At 38.9% G+C, this 23,085-nt stretch overlaps 1 protein-coding gene across 2 annotated transcripts in view; it reads left to right on the top strand.

Annotated features, from left to right (window-relative positions):
* Window positions 1-23,085, top strand: part of ASAH1 (N-acylsphingosine amidohydrolase 1) — a 28,104-nt gene that overhangs the window by 244 nt on the left and 4,775 nt on the right. The window contains exons 2-10 of one of the 2 annotated variants that reach the window (XM_008060876.1): window positions 9,245-9,291; window positions 13,147-13,237; window positions 13,922-14,008; window positions 16,087-16,165; window positions 19,463-19,537; window positions 20,439-20,484; window positions 20,924-21,068; window positions 21,584-21,638; window positions 21,747-21,828. In XM_008060876.1, coding sequence (XP_008059067.1) covers window positions 9,245-9,291; window positions 13,147-13,237; window positions 13,922-14,008; window positions 16,087-16,165; window positions 19,463-19,537; window positions 20,439-20,484; window positions 20,924-21,068; window positions 21,584-21,638; window positions 21,747-21,828 — 707 coding nt within the window. Of the gene's footprint in view, window positions 1-9,244; window positions 9,296-13,146; window positions 13,238-13,921; window positions 14,009-16,086; window positions 16,166-19,462; window positions 19,538-20,438; window positions 20,485-20,923; window positions 21,069-21,583; window positions 21,639-21,746; window positions 21,829-23,085 lie in introns of both variants that reach the window. The other variant, XM_021713838.1, reaches the window with a different exon arrangement.

The following is a 23,085-nucleotide window of genomic DNA, read 5'->3' on the forward strand; positions in this document are numbered from 1 at the left end:
GGGGCGGAGAGGAGGAGCACCTGGTCCAGAGCTGCATCCTCACAGGGTTCCGCGCTTTCGTGCACGGAGCTGTGGCTGCAAAGCGGGCTAGTGGACTCCTCCCCGCTCGATTCCGTGCCAGCCGGACTTGGAACACCTTTTGGGGGAGTCGTCATCTCTGCAGAATGGCTGGGTGTGGTTCACACATCCTCAAATTCGAGTGATTGCACTTGAACAACCAGTTCCAGGCCCTTGCATTTTGAAGTGTTTAAGTAAAATGTTCCGGTCGACTTGTGTGCATTACTCAGTCAAGCCACAGGCTGCTTGAGTCTGTGCTTTCTCCTGAAGAAGCTCCAGCACAGAATCCTGCAGAACCCTTGGGAAAGACCGGGTGGTCCCAGACTGGGCTGTGGGAGCCGTCTGGCCGCTGTGACCTCTGCTCCCGAGTCATGGGAGCACCTGTCTCGTGGCTTTTTCCCACAAGCAAGTCACAGGGTCACAGACTTCCTAGCTGCAAGAGACAGGGACCAGAGTGACTCTTTCATTTTACAGAAGAGGAAGTAGGTCTAGACTTAGAAAATCTCTAGCCAGAGGTCACACTATTGTTCACTGAAGCATGCCTAAACTCAAGCCTCTTGACGCCCAATGCTCTTTCATAATTCATTTCTTTAAAGCAGTAAGACAACAACAGACCAAATAAATAGGATAAATAGATGCCTGGGGACATCTGACCTTCAGCTATATGAGGATGGTCTTGAATCGCTTAGGTAGAATATTGTACGTGGGAACAAGATGAACATTTTCCTCTCTTATTCCTGTAAGGAGTTTTTTTCTTTTTGATTTTTTTAAAAAAGAATACAACTATGGTGGGATATTATTCAGCTATTAAAAATTGATATAATGTTTAGCAGATACAAGTAGAATACAGAATAGTATGCATGTACAATGATTTCAATAATAGAAAAATACACAGTACATACATGTGGACAGGGTTGAAAGACTCTAAGGAAAAATAGTTACTTTGCTTTAGTATTGGTAGGGAATGAATTTGCTTGAGAGTAGCTGGTAATATGGGATTTTTTAAAAACTTAATGCTTTGGCACTGTCAATACCCTTCATTCAGAGACCACCAGGATCACACTAGGAGTTGGACAAACTGGATTCTTTGGGGTAAGGGAGAATGCATGTCATGGGCAACTACGATTTAGGAAAATAACTATTACAGAATTTGGACTTTGGTTTCATGACTTACATGTAGGTCTAAGGAATCAGGGTTTGCTCTAGATAGAATGCTTTTAAAAAGTGGGGCAGGTCTATGATTGGGGAAAGAAATAACAATCATTCTATTTAGCAAAAGAAGAGATGTTTGGTATTTTGTGGATTGTACAATGCCCTTGTTTTTGTCTGTGCTTAGAGGAAGTCATGAAGTGGCATTGTTTTGTCTCATTGTTTCATGTCTCAGAATAAGCTTACTTGAGGTAGATATTCTGTGAGATTATTTATGTCCAGGAAGAGAACAGAAATAACCTGGGTGTGAGTGTCAGACCAGCTTGTAATAATATGAGGTCTACTTGTGAATCTAAGAACAGTTTCAGATGTCAGGGCTGCTCTTTTTCTTTCTCAGTAACTTCATTTTTTCTAGCAAAGGCATTTCAGTAGCTATTTTCAAAACAAGAAGAATCAACAGCCTCCCAAAGAATTTAATAGTTTCTTTCTAGAACAGTGATTGTCAAAATCTATTCTGGCCACTGGGGTCAGTTTGTGAAGCTGTTTTCACTGGTCTTCAATGAAGTGAGAAAAATAAGGGCATAAAACTCAAATTATTAATTTAGAATGTTAGCCTTTATTCTGATTTTATGGACTTCCAATTTTTGTGGTTAACATGTTCTTTTTGAAAAAAATAAAACAATGGCAGAGGTAGATGTGGGGGTGGATTTGTTTTGTTTTAACATCTCTACTTAGCAGAATAACAATTTGGACCCTTCAGTGTCAAGGCCTCATTAATTTTTTTTTTTGCTGGTCTGGAAAATCCTTGGACCTACTGACTGAAAGGACTTTTAGAAGTTCAGTGGCTTCATTCTCTGACAAGAATGAGCAGTTTTTCAGTATGAATCATTATACAGTATGCGATAGCCTCATGGTAACAAAAGATATTTCAAAAACTACTTTTGATACATATGAATAATGAGGACTGATTTTAAGTTACAAAACAAAAGTCATCTGATTTGGAACATCTCAAAGGGGTTTTATTGTTTTTATTTTGAGTCAGCGTCTCACTCTGGCTCCCATGCTAGAGTGCAGTAGCATGCTCACGGCCACTGCAACCTCGACCTGCTGGTCTCAGGCGATCCTTCCACCTAAGCCTTCCAAGTAGCTGGAACTACAGGTGTGCGCCACCATGTTCAGCTAATTTTTGATTTATTGTAGAGATGGGGTCTCACCAAATTGCTCAGGCTGGTCTCGAACCCGTGGACTTAGTCAATCCTCTCACCTCAGCCTCCCAAAGTGCTAGGATTATAGGCGGGAGCCACTGCGCCCAGCCTATTGTTTTTATTTTTGAGGCTTTTTATAATATACATACTTTAAAGTCCTCTTGAGCTATTTTTATTTTTGAGTCAAGGTCTCATTCTGTTGCTCAGGCTAGAGTGCAGTGGCACAATTATGCTTCATCGCAGCCTCGACCTCCTGGACTCAAACACTCCTTCTGTCTCAGCTGGGTAGCTGGGACTCCAAGCATGTGCCACCATGCCCAGCTAATGTTTTGATCTTTGTGTGTGTGTGTGGAGACAAGGCTGATCTTGAACTCCTGGACGCAAATAATCCTCCTGCCTTGTCCTCCTAAAGTGCTGGGACTGCAGGCATGAGCCACTGTGCCTGGCCTTTGAGTTATTCTTTATTTCTGAATTTATTAACAGCCTATTAGGAGATGATGGTTACAAAAGCAATACAAGAAGTATGGAGAGGGAGATTTGGACAACATCATTTGGGGTTCTGTAAACCCATTAAGGATTTTGGGATTTATCCTAATAACAGTGGGAGTCCATTTGGTTGTTTTAGGCAAGATAAAATTTTTACTTTAAAAAGATCTCTGGGCATAGTGGCACCTTCCTCTAGTTCCAGCTACTCAGGGGGCTGAGGCAGAAGGATTGCTTGAGTCCAGGAGTTGGAGTACAGCCTGGGCAATATAGCAAGACCCTGTCTCTAAAAGAAAAAAAAAAAAGAGAGAGAGAGAGAGATCGGCCTGGATTGGAGGCCAGCAAGGGTGGCTATGAGGAGACTAGTCCAGAGAAGACAGGATGCATTAAAGGACAATGGTGCCAGCGATGAGGGAGAGAAGTAGATGGTTCTAGAGAAAATGGAATGAGCAGAAAGAAGGACTGGATGAGGATAAGGGAGCAAGCATAACCCACACATTTCTGACGTGCTCAGGCAAATGGTGGCATCTCTGCCAGAGAACATGGGGAGGGGAAAGCATGGGGGCTGAAGACTGAGAATCAGTTTCATTCGGGTTATATTGAATTTCAGGTGGCAGAGAGATATCCAGCAGACCACTTGGGACTGGAGCTCAGAAGAGAGAAGTGAGGAGTTGTAGGCATAATGATATTATTTGAAGCCCTTGGGAGCAGATGAACTCACCTAGAATGAGGATAGAGGAAGAGAAGAAGAGAACTAGGCCAAGGCTAAGTAACTTGCACACGGATGTGTCAGATAGAGGAGAAATTGGCAAAGTTAAAGCAGCAGCCAAAACAGGAGAGTAGGGGTGATGGGAAGCTGAGGGAAGAGAGGGGAGTAGGTTAATATGATGAGTACTGTTGAGGTGTCAGGTATTCGTTCTGTCTGGCAACTGGAGGCCATTGGTCACTCTGGCCAGAGGAGTGTTGGGACAGAAAATAGATTGCAGCGGGCTGAGGAGGGATGGAAAGGAAAGGAACTGGGAGAGAGGACTCTTCTTAGTGGTAAATCTGAGCATCCTAACAGGCAGCTTCTCTGTCCCTTTCTAGGTGAGTTCATCTGCTCCAAGGGCTTCAGATAATATATCGTTATGCCTACGTCTCCCAGTATTTCTCCTCTGAACATTTATATGCTCATCTGTATTGTCCTATACCTAAGAAACATGCCTTTTCTTATTGAAGAAGTGTATTTCTGCTAAGTTGTAGGGAAGAGAACATTTTAGAAAACATCTAATTTGGAAAATAGTTGTTGATGAATTCAAGAATTGAATTAAAAATTATCTCGCTAGAGTTGTTCAACTTTTTTTTTCTGATGGATATTAAAAAAAAAAGCAAATGATTTTGAGTAGTTTTAGCTCTTTGGTGAGTGCTATCTAGCTTTAAATTGCATTTCGTTGTCTTTTTCCAAGGATTGAAGAAGACAAGTCCACAGGGGCTTTCTGAACTTTTGTATACATTAGAACAGTGGTTCCATGGAAGTTCTCCTAATTCTGCCAAACTCAAGTATTTTAAGATGCTGGACAAGTTGTGTCTTTTTTGGGGAGGAGTCAGGGTCTCACTCTGCTGGAGTGCAGTGGCATGATAATGGCTCACTGCAGCCTTGACCTCCTGGGCTCAGGTGATCCTTCTGCCTCAGCCCCCTGAGTGGCTGGGACTACAGGTGTGTGCCACCACATACAGCTTGCTTCTGATTTTTTGTAGAGACAAGATCTGGATCTTCTGGGCCCAAGTGATTCTCCTGCCTTGGCCTCCCAAAGTGCTGAGATTAAGGTGTGAGCCACCTCACCTGGCCTGACTCAGCAAGTCTTTTGAAAACATTTTCCAGAGAGTTTCAAATGCATTGAAACATTGGATTTTTACCTCTTCCCTTCTTTCCTCCATCCTTAGGAAGCAATGAGAGGGAGGGGATTGGAGGGAAGGGGAGAGAGGAGAAGAAGAAGAGAAAAAGAGAAATTGATTCTAACTTTGATTTTCTTCCCCTTTGTGAATAGGGTAGCAGAGTAAACCAAGCAGACAACATGCTATCTTTACCCATTATTTGTTTATAATCTTTATCTGTCATCAATTTAAATTTTACCTACCTTGATAAGGTTGTCTATTATTAAAACCATGTATAGTTTAATTTGGAGATAGTAAGAAACTTTAAATAACATTAAGTAAGTTCATAGTAATTCTGTTCTAGGGATACATACATTTTGAAACTGTGCTTCCCTTGTGGAATTCTCCTTTGAGGGTGAAGATACAGCTCTTTTCCCACTCTACCCCCAAAACTAACCTTTTTGTGTAAAATGTCTTTGGTGTTAACACCTGTTGAGCACCTGAAATGCTGTCATCTCATAGCTGCTACCTTTCTTAATTTCTCTCACATTTACCCTTTTTTTCTTACAGCAAGATTCTATGCTATCTATTAATTGCAGCTGTGATTATCATCATACCAACCTCAGACTCCCACATATATGGCTGCTAGGTTGCTCTTCAGCTCTTACTTCTGGGGCAGATTAAATTCTCTCCTAATAATTAACAGAGCATTTTTAACTTCCCTCACAGTTGTCTAGTACAAAATGCTTCTGTAATTTGATTTTTATTTTGGCTTTGGAACACAGGGCATGCAAGGTAATTGTCAGAAAGGGAGGGGAGTCATTACACTTCCTTATTTGCTGAGTTGATTCCAGTGACCATCAGAAATCCTGAACTAAATGCATATTATTTTTTGTTAGAAATTACATTGAGATGTTGGCTTTATTGTTATCCCTGTGGGAAGCTGTGGTAGAGCGGCAGAAGCCATGGACTCTGATTCTAAGTGGAGCTGGGTCTGGCATCCAGAACATGACCGTAAAATGAAGCCCTCAGATTCAGTACTCGTCTCAGTATTACCCACTCATAGGAAAGTAATGGTCAGAAAAACAAGAAAATTTAAAGCAGAGTCTCAGAGTGGAATTAATTACAAAATTTAATAGAAAATGAGACTGCCACCAAAGTCTCCAGGTAGCTCGTGTGTTAGCAAAGCAAGGAAAGCCATTTACTTATGGAGTTAACTAAATTGAGTTAAATTGCATTTGATTGTAGCAGCAGCAGAAATATGTCCAGAAAAATTGAAATTCTTTCATATGTCTCTGAGCGAGCAGCATCAATATTAGTTAAACGAGGCGGCAAATGGGACTGTGCACGATGGTGCACACCTGCAATCCCAGCACCTCAGGAGGCCGAGGCGGGAAGATTGCTTGAGCCTAGGAGTTTGAGACCAGCCTAGGTAACATAGAGAAACCTTGTCACTACTCAAAATAAAAATAAATTAGTTGGGCATGGTGGGATGCACCTGTCATCTCAGCTACTTGGGAAACTGAGGAACCCAGGCTTTTGGTCGAGGCTGTGATGAACAGTGAACCGTGATCATGCCAGTGCACTCCAGCCTGGGTGAAAGAGTAAGACCTGACTCAGAAACAAAAAAACAAAACAAAAAACCATGCAAATGACTTTGAGTAGTTTTTCTTGGCTTTTGAAGTTACTGATCAGTTGTTGATATTTATTAGATGTTCAATGCCAAGTTTGAAGTGACTGAAGAATTAGCCTTTCTGAATAGATGTAACAACTACAGGCAAAGATCTTTTCAAAGAAATTGCAAAATATTGGTTCAACATAGGCTGGGCTTGGTGACTCAGCCTGTAATCCCAGCACTTTGGGAGACCGAGGCCAGTGGATTGCCTGAGTTCACAGGTTCGAGACTAGCCCGGGCAACTTGGGGAAACCTCATCTCTACAATAAATAAAAAAATTAGCTGGGCGTGGTAGCACACACCTGTAGTTCTGGCTACTTGGAAGGCTGGGGCAGAAAGATTGCCCGAGCCCAGCGGGTTGACTCTGGGGTGGCTGTGAGTGTGCCACTGCACTTCGGCCTAGGAGACGGAATGAGACTCCAGCTCAAGAAATAAAAAATAAAAATAAAAATAAATAATTCAGTATAAGTTGAAGTAGAATCTGCTAAGATATGGAACAGTTGACAGTGGTAAAAATATTTGTGAGCAGAAAAAGGCTGAGACGAGCAAATCTGCCCACTTGTTAAAATATAAGATGTTTAAAGTTTATGGCTATTAATTATGGTATTTATTTTCAGATACTTTGTAGAAAATATTTGAATCTAACATGTGTTATTGAACCAGCAATGTAAACCATGAACTTCATTTGCTCTTGTGGATGTAACCATCATGTTTGTGAATTTTTGTCAGAAAACAGAAACTGAATATCTTGATGTCCCCTAAGAGAGAGCAGTTAAATAGTTTAGTAGCAGTAAAGTTTTGCACAATTTTTGAGCTCAGAGCTGAGACTGAAATTTTTCTGAACAAGAAAACAAGAACTGCCTTCAACCACTATTATTGAACATGAATGGCTTTGGAAATAAACTTTTGCTACAAACTTGATATTGTTTCTTAATGAATTAAACTCCAAATTACAAGATAAAACTGCACTTAAATGAGAAACTTCCACTGTGGTAAGATCATTTTGACAGTTAATGTTTGAGTCACTGGTAATGTTAACTTACTTTGTATATTTCTTTTTTTTTTTTTGAGTTGGAGTCTCACTCTGTCGCCCAGAGTGGAGTGCAGTGGCCGCTCCCGGCCACCGCAGCCTTGCCTGCTGGGCTCCACGATCCTTCCGCCTCAGCCTTCCGAGTAGCCGGAATTACAGGCATGCGCTACCACGCCCGGCTGATTTTTTGATTTATTGTAGAGATGAGGTCTCGCTGCCCAGGCGGGTCTCGAACCCGTGGGCTCAAGCAATCCACTCACCTCAGCCTCCCAAAGGCGCGGGATTACAGGCTGAGCCACCGAGCCCGGCTTTTTGTATACTTCTAATGCTATCAAAACTTAAAACAAGACGCACTGTCTCCATTCCTACACAAATTTGCACAGATAAGTTTTGTAAGCTCCAGCTACAGTCAGTTATGGTAGTTTTCTTTCCCATTCCTCTTTCTTATTGTGGATTTATACTTTTTAAAAACAGTTATTTTACTTTTACAGTATTGGTCTTCCAGAGGAAAGGAGATAAATATACTTGCCATGTTGAACTAGTAACAAAAGAATCATAAATCTGTGTGGACTTTTGATCATTTTATGTTAGGAGGAAATTCTGCTTTGCCACTAAACTTGAAAAACTCTCTCTAAAACAGTTTTATTCATCCTTTGTCTCTGGCAGTGACCTCAATGTTGGGGGCTGCCCTCACCTCAAGGAGTACAGAGTCTGGTATTGAAGAGAGACACAAACAAGTGATTATAATACAATGTCATAAATATGGTAATGAGGATGTGTACAATATTGTGGGAGTATAGAGGAGGGCATGACTGTTTTCATATGGGAGATAGACGAAGACTTCAAAAAAATTAGGTATTTGATGTGAGTCGTAGAAGTTAGAGCCAAAAGTTCAGCAGGTGGGGAAAGGGCATTCTAGTGAGAGAAAATAGCACATATATGGGGGGTGCGAGATCATAGGGAGTGCTTGCATGTGGCTATAAGTATCAGGGGGAGTGTCAGGAAATGTGACTGGGATGGTAAATTAAGGACAGATTACGAAGGGCCCTGTGCTGTGTGCCCTGAAAATCTGGTTTGGGAGGCAAATCCCAGAACAGGTTGCAATAGAACTGCCTCATAAATTCAGGTAATATAACATCCCATCAAGTCATTTACTGTTAGTGATAAGTCAATCTATGTAACGTAAGCATTTTCTACTTTCTTACATTTTTTCATTATTCAATATATTTGCAATTTAAGATCCAAATGACAACATCTGACACTTGTGCAAACTGAATTGAGGCTAAAAACGCACTTACTGGTTTGGGATTTTAGAAGTTTTATTGGGAGGAAAAGACTTATTTTAAGAGGTATTGAGCCGGGCTTGATGGCTCAGCCTGTAATCCCGCGCCTTTGGGAGGCTGAGGTGAGTGAATTGCCTGAGCCCGCGGGTTCGAGACCCGCCTGGGCAGTGAGACCTCATCTCTACAATAAATCAAAAAAAAAAAATCAGCTGGGTGTGGTGGCGCATGCCTGTAATTCTGGCTACTCAGAAGGCTGAGGCGGAAGGATCGCTGGAGCCCAGCAGGCCGAGGCTGCAGTGGCCGAGAGCGGCCACTGCACTCCAGTCTGGACGACAGAGTGAGACTCCAACTCAAAAAAAAAAAAAAAAAAGAGGTATTGAAATGGTCTAAAGGGACAAAAATCATACTTGATTTTGTCTCCACAGTTTGCAACTACTTTTGCACATTGCTTATTCATTTAGCAAGCATTTGTTGTTTTCTGAAACTTTTAATTTTCTTTGTTTTTTAGTGGACAGAAGACTGCAGAAAATCAACCTATCCTCCTTCAGGACCAACGTGAGTAAATATCAGATGAACAAAACTCACTTTGACCTTTGCAGAGATTTCTCTCTCATAAAATAATGACAAAAAGTAAAAACTTAGGATATGTCTTCTATCCTGAAGCTATTTTTTCCCCCTTAGGTTTGTATATTATGCATTTGGCTAAGATCTTGGACAAATATGGGAATGCCCCATGATTAAAATGTCCATTTCTAGCCTGTCAAAGTCAAAGGAAAGAAAAGGATTCCCATATTCCACTAAATTCTTCTACCTGTCTCTAAGCATTCTTTCTAATCTTCGACAAATACAAGGCCTGTATTTGATCTGACCTGTGATTCTCTGTGGTCCCTGGATATCAACCATCACAGTATATTGGAGTAAAAAAACATAGGACCTCATATGTGAAACATTCTAGAAATAAATCTTGACATGATAAAGCTATTGAGGACAGTATAGGATTGGAGCATGCAAGCGAAGGACCATTGTCACGTTTCAGTGTATTTAACATTAATATTTTTAGTCTAGATTTTGGTCTTTTCAAATCTTTAGTGGTTAAATGGGCTTATGAGAAAGATATAATGATAGCTTACAGGCCCAGAGGATACAGAACATGGAAAAGAAGGAGGAGGTATAGGGAATGGTGATCTTTTTCTCCTGCTCTTCCTTCTTGCTGAAAGTAGCCTGCTGGGGATAGGGGAAAACACAATACAACTTTACACCAGTAATACAAGATGCCCTTTTCACTTTTTATAACACTTCAAATCACATATATTGACTTCTTTTGTCTACATTATATTTTCTAAATAGCCTCTGTCCCAGATAGCATGAAACTGTAATAAAGTAAATTCTTTTGACTTACTCACCTTTATGTAGAATGAGGCAAATGTTTGGCTGGAAGTAATTTTGAGGTAATCAGTTTCAGTGTTATTCTAGAGCCAGTGCACATTCCAGCTCTTTCTTCAATGGCCTGCTCTCTGAAAGTCTTCCTTTCAGTCATCACTGGCATCATACTGGCCTTCGGTGCCTTAATGATTGCGTCTCCTGGCTGGTCTCATGCCCCAATTTAATGAGCACCTTCCATGTTTAAGGCCTTTTTTCCTCCAACCTTTTCTGTACACTTTACATGTGCCTGTGAACTGATTGCTGTGCAAACCACAAACTTTCCCCAATTGGACATTTAACTGGTACCATGTTGCCATGTGCATGTGTACGTATGTACACGTGCACGTGCATGTATATACACATATATACACCTCAACACATACACTCTTATACATATACAAATATAACGTATATGTTTGGGCAAACATGAGGAAAGAGATAACCTGTTTATCCAGCATGACCAGTCAGCAATGCTTGAGATCAAGGAACTGATAGCCAGATCACCCCTGTATCCATCTGAATCCCATCAAGCATTTCTTTTCCACTGCTCACTGGATGCTTAGCATCTGCTCTCTTATTTGTATGTGTGTGTGTTGTGTCACCTGTGCTAGTTTCCAAACCACCTGGAGAGCCAAGTAGGTTCGGGCAATATGATTGAAATCATGATAACCTGGGCACAGCAAATGCTAAGTCTCAAAAACGACTAAATGATATTTCTTGTTTGTAGTAGAGCAGAAAAATAAAGTATGATAACTACTATTGATTGAATACCATTGTTGCTAAGTATTTTTTTGTGAATTTCATGTAATCTGCATTGCTCTCATAATGTAGATACTCTTATTTCTATAGGAAACTGAGGTGCAGAAATTAAATACTGAGAAATTTTAGAAAACTGTTCAATGAGAGGGAAGTAGAATGTGGGATTATGGCTATGCTTTTTTATTTTTTATTTTTTTGAGTTAAAGTCTCACTCTGTCACCTAGGCCCACGCTCACCACCACCGCAGCCTCGATCTGCTGGGCTCAGGTGATCCTTCCATCTTAGCCTTCCAAGTAGCCAGAATTACAGGTGCGCACTTGCGCTACCATGCCTGGCTAATTTTTTGATTTATTGTAGAGATGAGGTCTTGCCAAGTTGCCCAGGCTGCTTTCGAACCCCCAGGCTCAGGCAATCCCCTCACCTCAGTCTCCCAAAGTGCTGGGATTACAGGCTGAGCCACTGTGCCTGACCATGGCTATGCTTTAGTTGTTAAAATATTTTTGTTAATCAGATTAACAGGTTCTCTCAAAAGATCCTGATTGGTAGAGGTTTTATCATAGAAAGGTTTCTCATCACCCCCACTTCCTTGTAATCCCTTACTGTAGTGAGTTTGTTGTCTCCCCATTTTCTCTCAAACCCTTGCCTATCCAAGACTCTGAACTAAAGAAGAATCAGAATTTTTGGCAGATATGGGGGCATGATTTGGGATTGGTTGCATGTGATGAGGGGAGGACATCTTGATTGGAGTTCATAGGTAGAACACATGTCTCATGACAGCGCTACCAGCATGCCTAGCTCCTGGGGGCCACTGATTTTATCTGTGCTACTAGACTTGGAAAGCCAAGTGCATGCTCGAGGGGAGAGGGGATGTTAGTGGCACCTGCCCATAATAGGGGAAACAATAATTACTTACTGAATTGTGGGACAGAAGTTTACATGTGAAATTATAGTCAGTCAGGAATGGAAATAATTTGTTGTAATGAAAAGCTTTTTTCTAGAATCTGAGTACTGGTGTTTCATATAGATGTCAGCTCCTAAGGAAATGGGGAACTTGAAAGTGTTTTGATAAGAACAAAATTCATTCATTGTGATTTTGTTTAAGTGTATGTTTAAGTGTGCTTTTCTTTTCTATCTAAATCACAACAAGTGGTGATTAAGTTTCATAAAACCTCATACATATATCGGGGCCCCAAATTCAGCAGCATTATTTACAGAACCAAGTAATTATGCATGACAATAGAAGTATAAATATAATTATAGTTCATAACTTTTAGGAGATAACCTATCCCTCTCTACAGACATAAGTCTAGATAACATTTTAATTTAAGAAATTGGTACTATTATAGCACATACCAGAATGTACTCTGTGCTTCCCTGGAGCAGATCAGTAGGTCAAATAATAGGTGTTTTTAGGTTTAAGCTGAAAAATCACTGATTGGTACACCCTAAAAGCTATTTCGGTTTGGTAACAAGTGCCAGAAAATAATCTAGTGTCGGAGATTGTTATGGAGTTCATCCACCAGAAATATGACCCAGCTCCATTGATAAGGGAGGTTGACATTTCTATATCCTCATAGTAAAAGTTGCTGCATGTAAGTTAAAGAATAGGAAGTTGGAGACTGGATATGAGAGAGCTTGGGCTTGGACTTTGTACAGAAGGATGAGAAGAGAGGAAGTATATAGTGTAGAACATTGGGATGACTGAGAGAATTGAGAACGTTCCTGAAGGCAATCAAGGAAGCTTATAAATGTTGCCACTCTGGGCTTAAGAAGTGACCTCACTGAAGCCAGCTCTAGGACAATGATTTGGCAATATTGCTAGATTGTCTGAGAGAGAATTCTGAGACTGGGAAACCACTGAAGAAGTGTCCACAGCCTAGAATAAATCTTTGAAAGTATTTATAAGAAAAAAAAAAAGGCTGGTATTTTCCCTCTGATAATCAGATCATAGCTTTTGAACCACAAGTGATTCTTTCACATATAACCAATTTGTATTACCCTTCCCTAGTGTATAATTCTGTTCCAAAGTTTCTGAGACTACCTATGATTGCAACACAGGGCAGAAGCACTGGGTGGAAAATGAGCTTTCTTTGCAAATTTTGGTCTGAGTAACCAACCTCTACATGGTTACTAAGAATATGCCTCTAATATATCTTTATAGATGTAACTGTCTAACCCCCTCAAAAAAAGCACTTTCAACATTTCAAGGTGATACCCCTCTCATTACAGCTATAGGGGGCCGGTTCCATGGTACACCGTCAATCTGGATTTACCACCCTACAAAAGATGGCAGGAGCTAATGACTCACAAGGCACCCATGGTATGCTATGAGGCTTGTCTTTTATTTCTGGCTTTACTGAATGTAATTGTATTTTTTAGAAAGCACTTCATGAAATGATCCACAAAATAGTTTTAAGATTTGACTTTTGGTACCTTTCTGTCTGCCATCTACTATAAATGATAGTAGAAGAAAATATGTCATTCTTCTGTAGCATCTTATTCTTTTTTGTAAACTTCACCTTTGCTTCTTTCCCTTTGTATCATCTAAATAATGGCTCAGCCTGTAATCCCGCGCTTTGGGAGACCGAGGTGAGTGAATTGCCTGAGCCTGCGGGTTCGAGACACCTGGGCAACTTGGCGAAACCTCATCTCTACAATACATCAAAAAATCAGCCAGGCGTGGTAGCACGTGCCTGTAAATCTGGCTACTCGGTAGGCTGAGGCGGAAGGACTGCCGGAGCCCAGCAGGCTGGGAGCGGCCACTGCACTCCAGTCTGGGTGACAGATTGAGACTCCGAATCAAAAAAAAAAAAATTGAATGTCCTTTTAAAGTAAAATTAGACTTATTGTATTAATAATTAATTGAAAATATTTTTAAATAGCACTCATTTGGATACAGATAGGTAAATTAAAAGGTCTGTATCTGTTTTAATCATAGCAAGATTAATCTTAAGTGCTGGTACTTTGCGTCTTTCATTAAGTGTTTTATTAATTTATTTTTCAGCTAAAGATTCTAGTGAATTCCCTGAAGAATGTAGTAAATGCATTTGTGCCAAGTGGAAAAGTTATAGAGATGGTGGATCAAAAATTGGTAAGAAATATTATTTTTCACAATACATTTTAAGAGCGTACACATATATATACACAAAATTCAGAAAATGCTCTGGTATTTATTTAGAGGCATAATTCAACAACCTCTTCTCAGGAGCTTGAACAAATTTGCATTTATTCTAGATTACTGTCAAAACCTCAAGGGGACTTAAATTCTGGGTAATGTTAGGGTAACAGCATGGCAGACTTTGGCAGTTGACTGCTCTTTAATGTTTTGTGAAAGTATGGACCGTTTTATGGCGCAGTGGGCAAACATATATTTCATCTGGGAGTAGGCATTTCCTGCCCTTCATGTCTACTTATATTTGTGAGTTCACTACTGAAAACTTGTTTTTCCTTAAGTATTTTGAGCAAGTATCTTAGGACATCCAGAGATTTTTCTAGATATGACCAATGACATACTCAACCCAGCCCTGTATTCTATGGGGTCTCTCAGTAGCTCTGACCCTTGAAAAACTCACTTGGGTTAAGTGCTTATTGTGGCTGTGCAATAACCAACCCATCTCATTTTCCTCCTGGTCAACCAGGAAGCCTCTCATTTCTTAGCCTTTTAAAAATTTATGTGGAACCAATAGAACAACTAGGGCCTGGGCCCTAGAACTCCCAAAGAGATCCTTATAGCCCTCTTGGGCAGATTTTAAGCACTAATGACATTTGGGGTGGATAATTTTTTGTTGTGGGGGCTGTCCTATGCATTGCAGGGTGTTTAGCAGCATCCCTGGCCTCTGGCCACTGTATGCTAGTAACACCCCCTCAGTGAGACAATCAAAAGTGTTCCTAGACATTGCCAAATCTCTGGTAGGGGTACAACTGCCCGTGGTTGAGAATCATTATCTAAAGGACACTCTGACCATATCCCCCTATGACATTTTCACATACCAAGCACCAAACCTGTTATCCTCCATGCTTATGCTCTCAGAGCCTTCTATTAAGGTTTTCCTTTATGTTCATACATATCAGACGTCCCCCAAATAAAAAATGTTACCACGAGCAAAAGAGGAAGAGGCTCCCACATGCCCTAATGCCCTCGACTCTGAATGTTAGCAAGGAGGGCAGCATTGCTGAGTGTTTAGATGCCATGCCTTGGAATCAGATGACACTGTGGGAATCAGACTACAACGAGTTGTGAGGCTGGATCTGTCACATACTAGCAGTGTGTCTTGGGGCAAGTTTCTTAACGTATGAAGCTTCAGTTTTCTCATGAGGGGAAAAATATTTACTAGTCATATATATTTCATATGGTGAATGCAAGGATTAAATGACATACTGTATGTAAAGTATAGTGACTGGATGTAATAAGTGTTTAATAAATATTCATTAAGTCACATTTTTTAAATGACTGGAGCATTCCACTTGTACAATGCTTTGAACTCCTAGGGAAAAAATAATATACTTAGGTCACATTACATATGACTACCAAGTTGGTGAAAAATAGGACTAGCGAATTTCAAACACATTATCTCAGCAAGAGGCTATAAACTTAAATTGTGATCTAGATGTTAGTGAGTAGTTACGGTTGAGAATAAAAGTTTGGTGTCCACGATTGAATTTGCTCAGTGTCTGTTGTTTGTTAAAAGACTGTAGTTAATGCAACTTAGCCCAAGATCAGCCTTTAACCATGACAAGAAATTTTGTGAACGAACAGAATAATGTAGGTTTGTTTCTGTGAGTGTGGGAGAGAAATGGTAAAAAGGGTATATGCCAGTGGTTAGAGGGTGAATTTAAGCAGAGAGATAAGGAGTACTTGTTATGTTATGATGCTCTTGTGTTGTAGATCACATTAGATCACCCAGGTAGAATTATTCTAGTTCCCGCCCTTTCTAGAGAATGGGGGAAATATAAGGCCAGAAAAAACAATCTAAGACTCACAGGTCTCTGTATAGGGGCCCAATGTTCAGTATTATGTAGAATCTTTTAGAAATGCATGATGTAAACATGCCTTACAAAATAACTCTTATCACCTATTGTGGCAGCAATATCTAGAACAAATTATATATCAAATAACTAGATCTCAAAGCATGCTGTTAAGTTGAATGATTGTTAATTTGTGTTTTTCAGCCTGAACTACTTGGCAACTTTCCTGGCCCTTTTGAAGAGGAAATGAAGGGAATTGCAGCTGTTACTGATATACCTTTAGGTAAAGTTCACTTTTGAAGCTTTAAAACAAATTAGTAAAACATTTAAAAATATTTCTGTTGACATACGATATACATATAGTAAAGGCACAGATCTTAATTATTCAGCTCAGTGAAGTTTTTAAAAATGTATACATGCATGTAATCACAGCTCAGATCAAAATATAGAAAAATCTAGAACTCCAGAATACTCACAATATTCTCTCAAGTACCCACTATTCTAACTTAGCCATAGATTAGTTTTGCCTCTTCCTAAGCTTCTTATAAATAGAACTGAACAATATGAACTGTGTGTGTGGTTTCTTGTCCTTTCATTTTAGGTAGTATTCTATTGTATGAATAGGATATCTGCGTTTTTTTCAGATTTTAGATGGGTTTTTTTTGTTTTTTTGTTTTTTTTTTTTGAGTTGGAGTCTCACTCTGTCGCCCAGACTGGAGTGCAGTGGCCGCTTCCGGCCACCGCAGCCTCGACCTGCTGGGCTCCGGCGATCCTTCCGCCTCAGCCTTCTGAGTAACCGGAATTACAGGCATGTGCTACCACACCCGGCTCATTTTTTGATGTATTGTAGAGATGAGGTCTCGCTGCCCAGGTGGGTCTTGAACCCGCGGGCTCAGGCAATTCACTCACCTCAGCCTCCCAAAGGCGCGGGATTACAGGCTGAGCCACCGAACCCGGCTAGATTTTAGATGTTAAGGATATAGCAGTTATGAACATTCTTGTACGTGTCTTTTGATGGGCATATGCTCTTATTTCTCTTGGATATCTACCTAGGAAGTGAACTATTAGGTTATAGGATAGCTGCATGTTTAAGCCTTGTAGATTCTGCCAGTTTTCCAAAGTGCAGTCAGTGTAGCATGAGAGTTTTAGTTTTCTCCACTCGATTCGCTTCCATGTGGTAGTGCTAGTCTTTATTTCAGCCACTTTGTTGAGTGTCACAGTATCCCATTTTAGTTTTAATTTGCATTTCCTTGATGACTAATGAGATTGAATGTTTATTGGCCTTTTTCTTTTTTTGTTTCTATCAGAGAAGTGCTTGCTAAGATATTTTTACCACTTTTTAATTGGTTTGAAGGAATTCTTTATCTGTTCTGGACACAAGTCCTTTGTCAGATACATGTATTCTGAATATCTTCCCCAAGTCTATGATTTACATTTTTGTTCTCTTATTAGTGTCTTTTGTTGAACAGAAATTCTTAACTTTTTGTGAAGACTAATTTCTCTTTTATAAGTAGTACTTTTTGTTTCCATTTAAGAAATCTTTGCCTATCTCAAAGTCATGAAAATATTCTTAAATATTTTCTTCTAGATGATTTATATTCACATTTACATTTAGGCCTATGATCTATCTTGAATTAATTTTTGTAGATGGTATGAGTTAGGGGTCAATGTTCAGATTTCTCATATGGTATATCCAAGTGGATAAATACCATTTACTAAAAAGACAGTCCTTCCCTCAGTAAATTATAGTAGTGTCTTTGATATATCAGGTGATTATATATATCTGTTTTTGTTTGGGGGCTTTCTATTAAGTCTCATTTACCTGCTTGTCTTTCATTATTTCAATAGTATGCTATCTCAATTGCTAAAGCTTTATAGTGAGTCTCAAAATTAGATAGTGTAATTCTTCCAACTTTATTTTTCTTTGAAATTTTTTTGGCTTTGCCTTTCTATAAAAATCTTAAAATCAGCCTGTCAGCTCTGACAAAAGAGCCTACTGATATTTTGAATTGGATTTTAATACTGAGTTTTCCAGTCCATGAATAAGATAAATATCAACATTTATTTAGGTTATTAATAATTGAGTAGTATTTTTTATTTTCAGGGAGAAGGTCTTGTATGTTATTCATTAGAATTATCCTTAGTTATTTATATTTTTCAAAGCTATTTTAAAAATTTCAGTTTTTAAAATAATAAAAAAACAAAATTTTTCAGTTTTTAAAAATTTGTGGCATTCAATGAAAGAGACTTTCCCTGCTACCCTGAAAGTTTAATTTTTAAGCAGCCAAAGCAGTAGAGTCACTATTTTAAGTAGCCGGTGGTACCTTGGTTTTATAAGAGAGAAAATTGAGAATTTGTAAAAATCGGTGGTATTTATCAACAAAAGTAGCTAGTTTCTTTGTTTGTTTTTGCTTATTTAAGAAATGATTTTAAAAGATAGTCACCATATTTGAAATATGTATGCACTGTCTTTATGAAAAGCAAGTCTAATTTCTATATTATATAAAGAACACTAACAAATCAATCCAAATATAAATATCTTGAGAAAAATGGATTAAGAAGATTAACGGATGGTTTCTAGCAAATGTTATAAATTTATAACAATTATCATAATTATAAATTTATTTTAAAAATCAGAGTAGAATTTCACCAAATCAGAAATTAAATGGAAATAAGTTAACATTGAATTGGGGTGAAAAAAACATGTTGAGCTTAACATGTTAACGTTAAATTTGACAGAGATAAAGGATGCTATACACCTTTGAATTAAATGATAGTGTCATACAATTTTGGTAAATTTTTAAAAAATATATGTCCTCAAATGAATTTTCTTGGCAGCTCTATACTAATTTTGTTAATAGTTATTGAACCTCCTTTCTCACCTTAGAAATGTTAGTCACATCCAAAAAATCTGGACAAAATACATTTTTAGCATACAACTAAAAACCAGATATATTACCATATTTTAGCTCCCCGAAGAAAACTTCAAATGAAGCATATTGATTAAAAATTTGAGGCCGGGCATGGGGGCTCAAGCCTGTAATCCCAGCACTTTGGGAGGTTGAGGCGAGAGGACTGCCTGATCCCACAGGTTCGAGACCACCCTGGGCAAGTTGGTGAGTGAGACCTCATCTCTATAATAAATAAAAAATTCAGCCAGGTATGGTAGCACATGCCTGTAGTTCCATCTAGTTGGAAGGGTGAGACGGAAGGATCGCCTGAGCCCAGCAGGTTGATGCTGGGGTGGCCATGTGTGTGCCACTGCCCTCCAGCCTTGGTGACCAGGTGAGACTCAAAAAAAATTGAACATGATGTTGTAGAACAATTCCAAGTTAGTTGCCCAGATGTTCAGCTCGCCTAATAGCTGCTTCCTTGGTGACTTATTTTATCTTGAGTCCAGAGAGAGTACAGGCTGGTGCAGGACACCGCTGCCTAGCCAGTCTTTTCAGGCACACCCCAACTGGCCAAAACACACACTCACACAGTGAAAACAGTTACATTTTTTTTCAAAAACAAAAACCAAATGTTTCTTATACTGCTATGGTTCTATATATTAACAACAAGTTTTCTTTTCTCATAGGAGAAATTATTTCTTTCAATATTTTTTATGAATTTTTTACCATTTGTACTTCAGTAATAACAGAAGACAAAGAAGGTAAGTGTGTGCTGAGGGAGCATGGGTGGTTCAAAGTACTATGTAAAAGAAAAATCTTATAAATGGAATTGAACTTTAAAAATCCAAGCTTGCTATGTAAATTCTGTGTGTCTTACATACAGCTTTTTAAATTTTGGTATGTTTTTATAAGTGCTTTGAAAACTATGCCTATTTTAATAATGTTATATATAATGCCTATTAAATTTTAACTCAGGCATGCAAAAAACTTGAAGAAGCGTTTCAGGACTAAAAACATTCTTACTTTCCTGATAGTCTACTTATACCCATCCACATGGCTTGGTAGAAGTATTCACAGAAAGTACTTCATTATCTTCATATATGTAATGACATACATGCTTTTCTTGAAGCCCCAAAAGGCATCTTGCTGTCATTTCCCAGGCAGGGCCCTTGTATCTTCCAGCCTCATTCTCCCACATTTTTCCTGGCTGGTCACACAGAGTACAAGGCACAAGATGACTTACCCTGACTTTTGACTTCTACTCTGGGTAAAACAGTCTGCCTATACCTATCCCTTGAGGTGTCCAACTGTAGGTGACAATGCTGAAAGACAAGCGTTGGGCAAGTCACATCCGTTGAGTCTCAGATGTCTGTGTCCTGGTAGAACTCTGTGACAGTGGGCCAAACAAGGACCACTGATCCTTTTCCCATATTCTGATCTTACCTGCAACCCTGTGCTCTCAGATTTTGTGGGGGGGATCTGGCAGATGTTACAGTGACAACAGTTTGATCTTGTTAAGGCTTCGGGTATCAGGATGTTTCTTAATTCTTAATAGTTATGAATATAAATTAACCAAAATTAAGTGTCCAACTTTGATTTAGAATCATTTGTACTATCTTAACTGCTAGTTTCTGTATGTCTCTTCTGCTTCCTTTCAAACAGGTCATCTACTACATGGGAGAAACATGGATTTTGGAGTATTTCTTGGGTAAGTAAAGAACACAGTATATGTCATTCTGTAAGGAGAGTAGATTTGTGTTACACTGATAAAAAGTAAGTTCCAAGTCATGCCCAAAATATGATAAGTGAAGATAAATGGATTCTTTAGTGTTGAGACAAGATGGGTACACTTCTATTTTATGTGTTGTCTTGACCTTTCTGAAAAAAATAAGAGCCTTGTAATTAGAAAACTTAATTTGAATCTGGGGTTATTTATAAGCTGTGTGATATTGGGAGAGTTGCTTAACTTCTCTGAGTCCCATTTTCATCACTTGGAAAATAGCAGATAAACCACCCATATTGTAAAGGTCTTGTTAGGACTGACCATGGTGCTTAGGTAAATAAAGCATCTCATTAATGCCTGGCTCTCATCATATTCACCATTATTATAATTGTTCTTAAATGTCACTGAAATTTGTCTTTTGTAGGTGGAATGTAAATAATAATACCTGGGTTGTAACTGAGGAACTGAAACCTTTAACAGTGAATCTGGACTTCCAAAGAAATAACAAAACTGTCTTCAAGGCTTCAAGCTTCGCTGGCTATGTGGGCATGTTAACAGGATTCAAACCAGTAAGGAATTTGTTGTTACATAATTTTGCAGGTAGCTCTGTGTTTTGCTTTAACTATATATAGAGGGTGAAATCTAGGAAAATGAGAACCTAAAAAGAACACGAAAACTCATTTCATCCCGTTGTACTTCTTGTCACTTTCATAGGTATGAGATCACATGGTAAAGAAGAGCAGAAAAAAAATGAAGGTTTCTGAGTCTGTTCTGGGATAAAGAGCATGTGGCCAGGTGTCAAGGGCTGGGAGTCTGGGATCTAGTCCTGGTTCTGCTGCTCACTTAGGCAAGCCAGGCATCAGTTCTCTGCTCTTCTGTTTCGTGTCCAAAAAGTGTAGCCAAGAATATCCCACCTTCTCACATACTAGATGTGAAAATCCTTTGAACTTTTAAAAAGGCCTTAGTTTTATCTTTGCATTCCTCATTGCCAAACCCAGGCCTTTATATTTCATTGTAAAGCATAGTAATCGGGCCTTAAAGAAGACAGTTGAAGTTCCTGACTATTGCTTTGTCTTTTTCTCAGGGACTGTTTAGTCTTACACTTAATGAACGTTTCAGTATAAATGGCGGTTATCTGGGTGAGTAGAATGTTCTCAAGTGAAAGGGGAATTTCCCAGCTGTTTTACAAGGAGACCTATAGTCTAACCTCTTCTAGATCCTGACACAATGTGTTCAATCTCTTCCAGGTGTCCTAGAATGGCTTTTGGGAAAGAAAGATGCCATGTGGATAGGGTTTATCACTAGATCAGTTCTGGAAAACAGCACAAGGTAAAGTGATTGGTTGCTTTATTAACAAATATTTATTTTAAATTACTCATGTTAAAATACAAAAATATTTCCCCAATCAGGTGAAGTGAGGTCCAATGGGAGGTTCAGAACTTCACCTGTACCCAAACCACTTATGTACACAATCCTGACTTGTACTCCATAACTTTAAAATAAAATAGAATAAAATAAAATAAAAATAAATACATAAAATAAAAATATTTCCCAAACCCCCGCTTAACATCCATTGAGGAACTGTTGCAGAATTTCTTAGGTGAATCTCTGACACTCATGTGGAATTGCTCATGTTTTCTTTGTGTGTTATATGTTTTTTATAACAAAGAAATGAATTATTTAAAAGGTACTAGGGATATTTACACTGTGAAGGGCACATATGTTTTGGTGTACAAAAAAATAATCACCCTCAGACAAAAGAAAACTTGTACAATAAAATCTTCATTTAAATGGTAGTACATTATTAACCTAGAAGTTATATTCTGCTCTGGTGTAGAAAACTTCTAATAGCAAAACTGCCTTTCCTTCAGCCTCACTGAATCCAAGTAACTTAAAATAAATAGACATCAATCCTATTTTTACTACCTTCCAGGATACTTAGTAGTGTTCTTTGATAATCTACTTCAGTTTTTTTTTTTTAATTTTATTTTAAAGATGTGGGTACAATTCAGAATTAGGTATACAAGTGGTCATTGTAAGTTATCTCTTGGGGCTCCCTTTGGTCCCCACTTTGCCTGGTTTGAGATCAGGTACCCTTATTGATGTTGTGTTTCCCTCTTCCCACTACCCCAGCAGTATCCCAGTACTACCAATCCCGTTCTTATGGTATTATGATAATTGTTCAAGGTCCACTGATAAGTGAAAACATATGGTACTCTGTTCTATTCTTTGTTTCTGTGATACATCACTGAATATGATAGACTCTAAATCCATCAAAGTTGCTGTGAAGTCCATATGTTTGTCCTTCTTTATGACTGTGTAATATTTCATTGTGCATATGTACCACATTTTTTAATCCAGTCCAGTTTCAGTGGGCAGCATGGTTGGTTCCATGTTTTTATTGTTGTGAATAGTGCTGCAATAAGCATGCATGTGGAGGTATCTTTTTTTTTGAATGATTTGAGTTCCTTCAGGTATATTCCCAGCAGGAGGATTGCTAGGTCATATGGAAGGTCAATGTCTAGTTCTTTCAGAAATCACCACACTGTTTTCCATAGAGGTTGCACTACTTTGCATTCCCACCAG

The sequence above is a fragment of the Carlito syrichta genome, unplaced genomic scaffold (assembly GCF_000164805.1).
Source record: "Carlito syrichta isolate Samal-C Ts95f unplaced genomic scaffold, Tarsius_syrichta-2.0.1 Scaffold304757, whole genome shotgun sequence".
In the NCBI taxonomy this organism is placed as follows: Eukaryota; Metazoa; Chordata; class Mammalia; order Primates; family Tarsiidae; genus Carlito; species Carlito syrichta.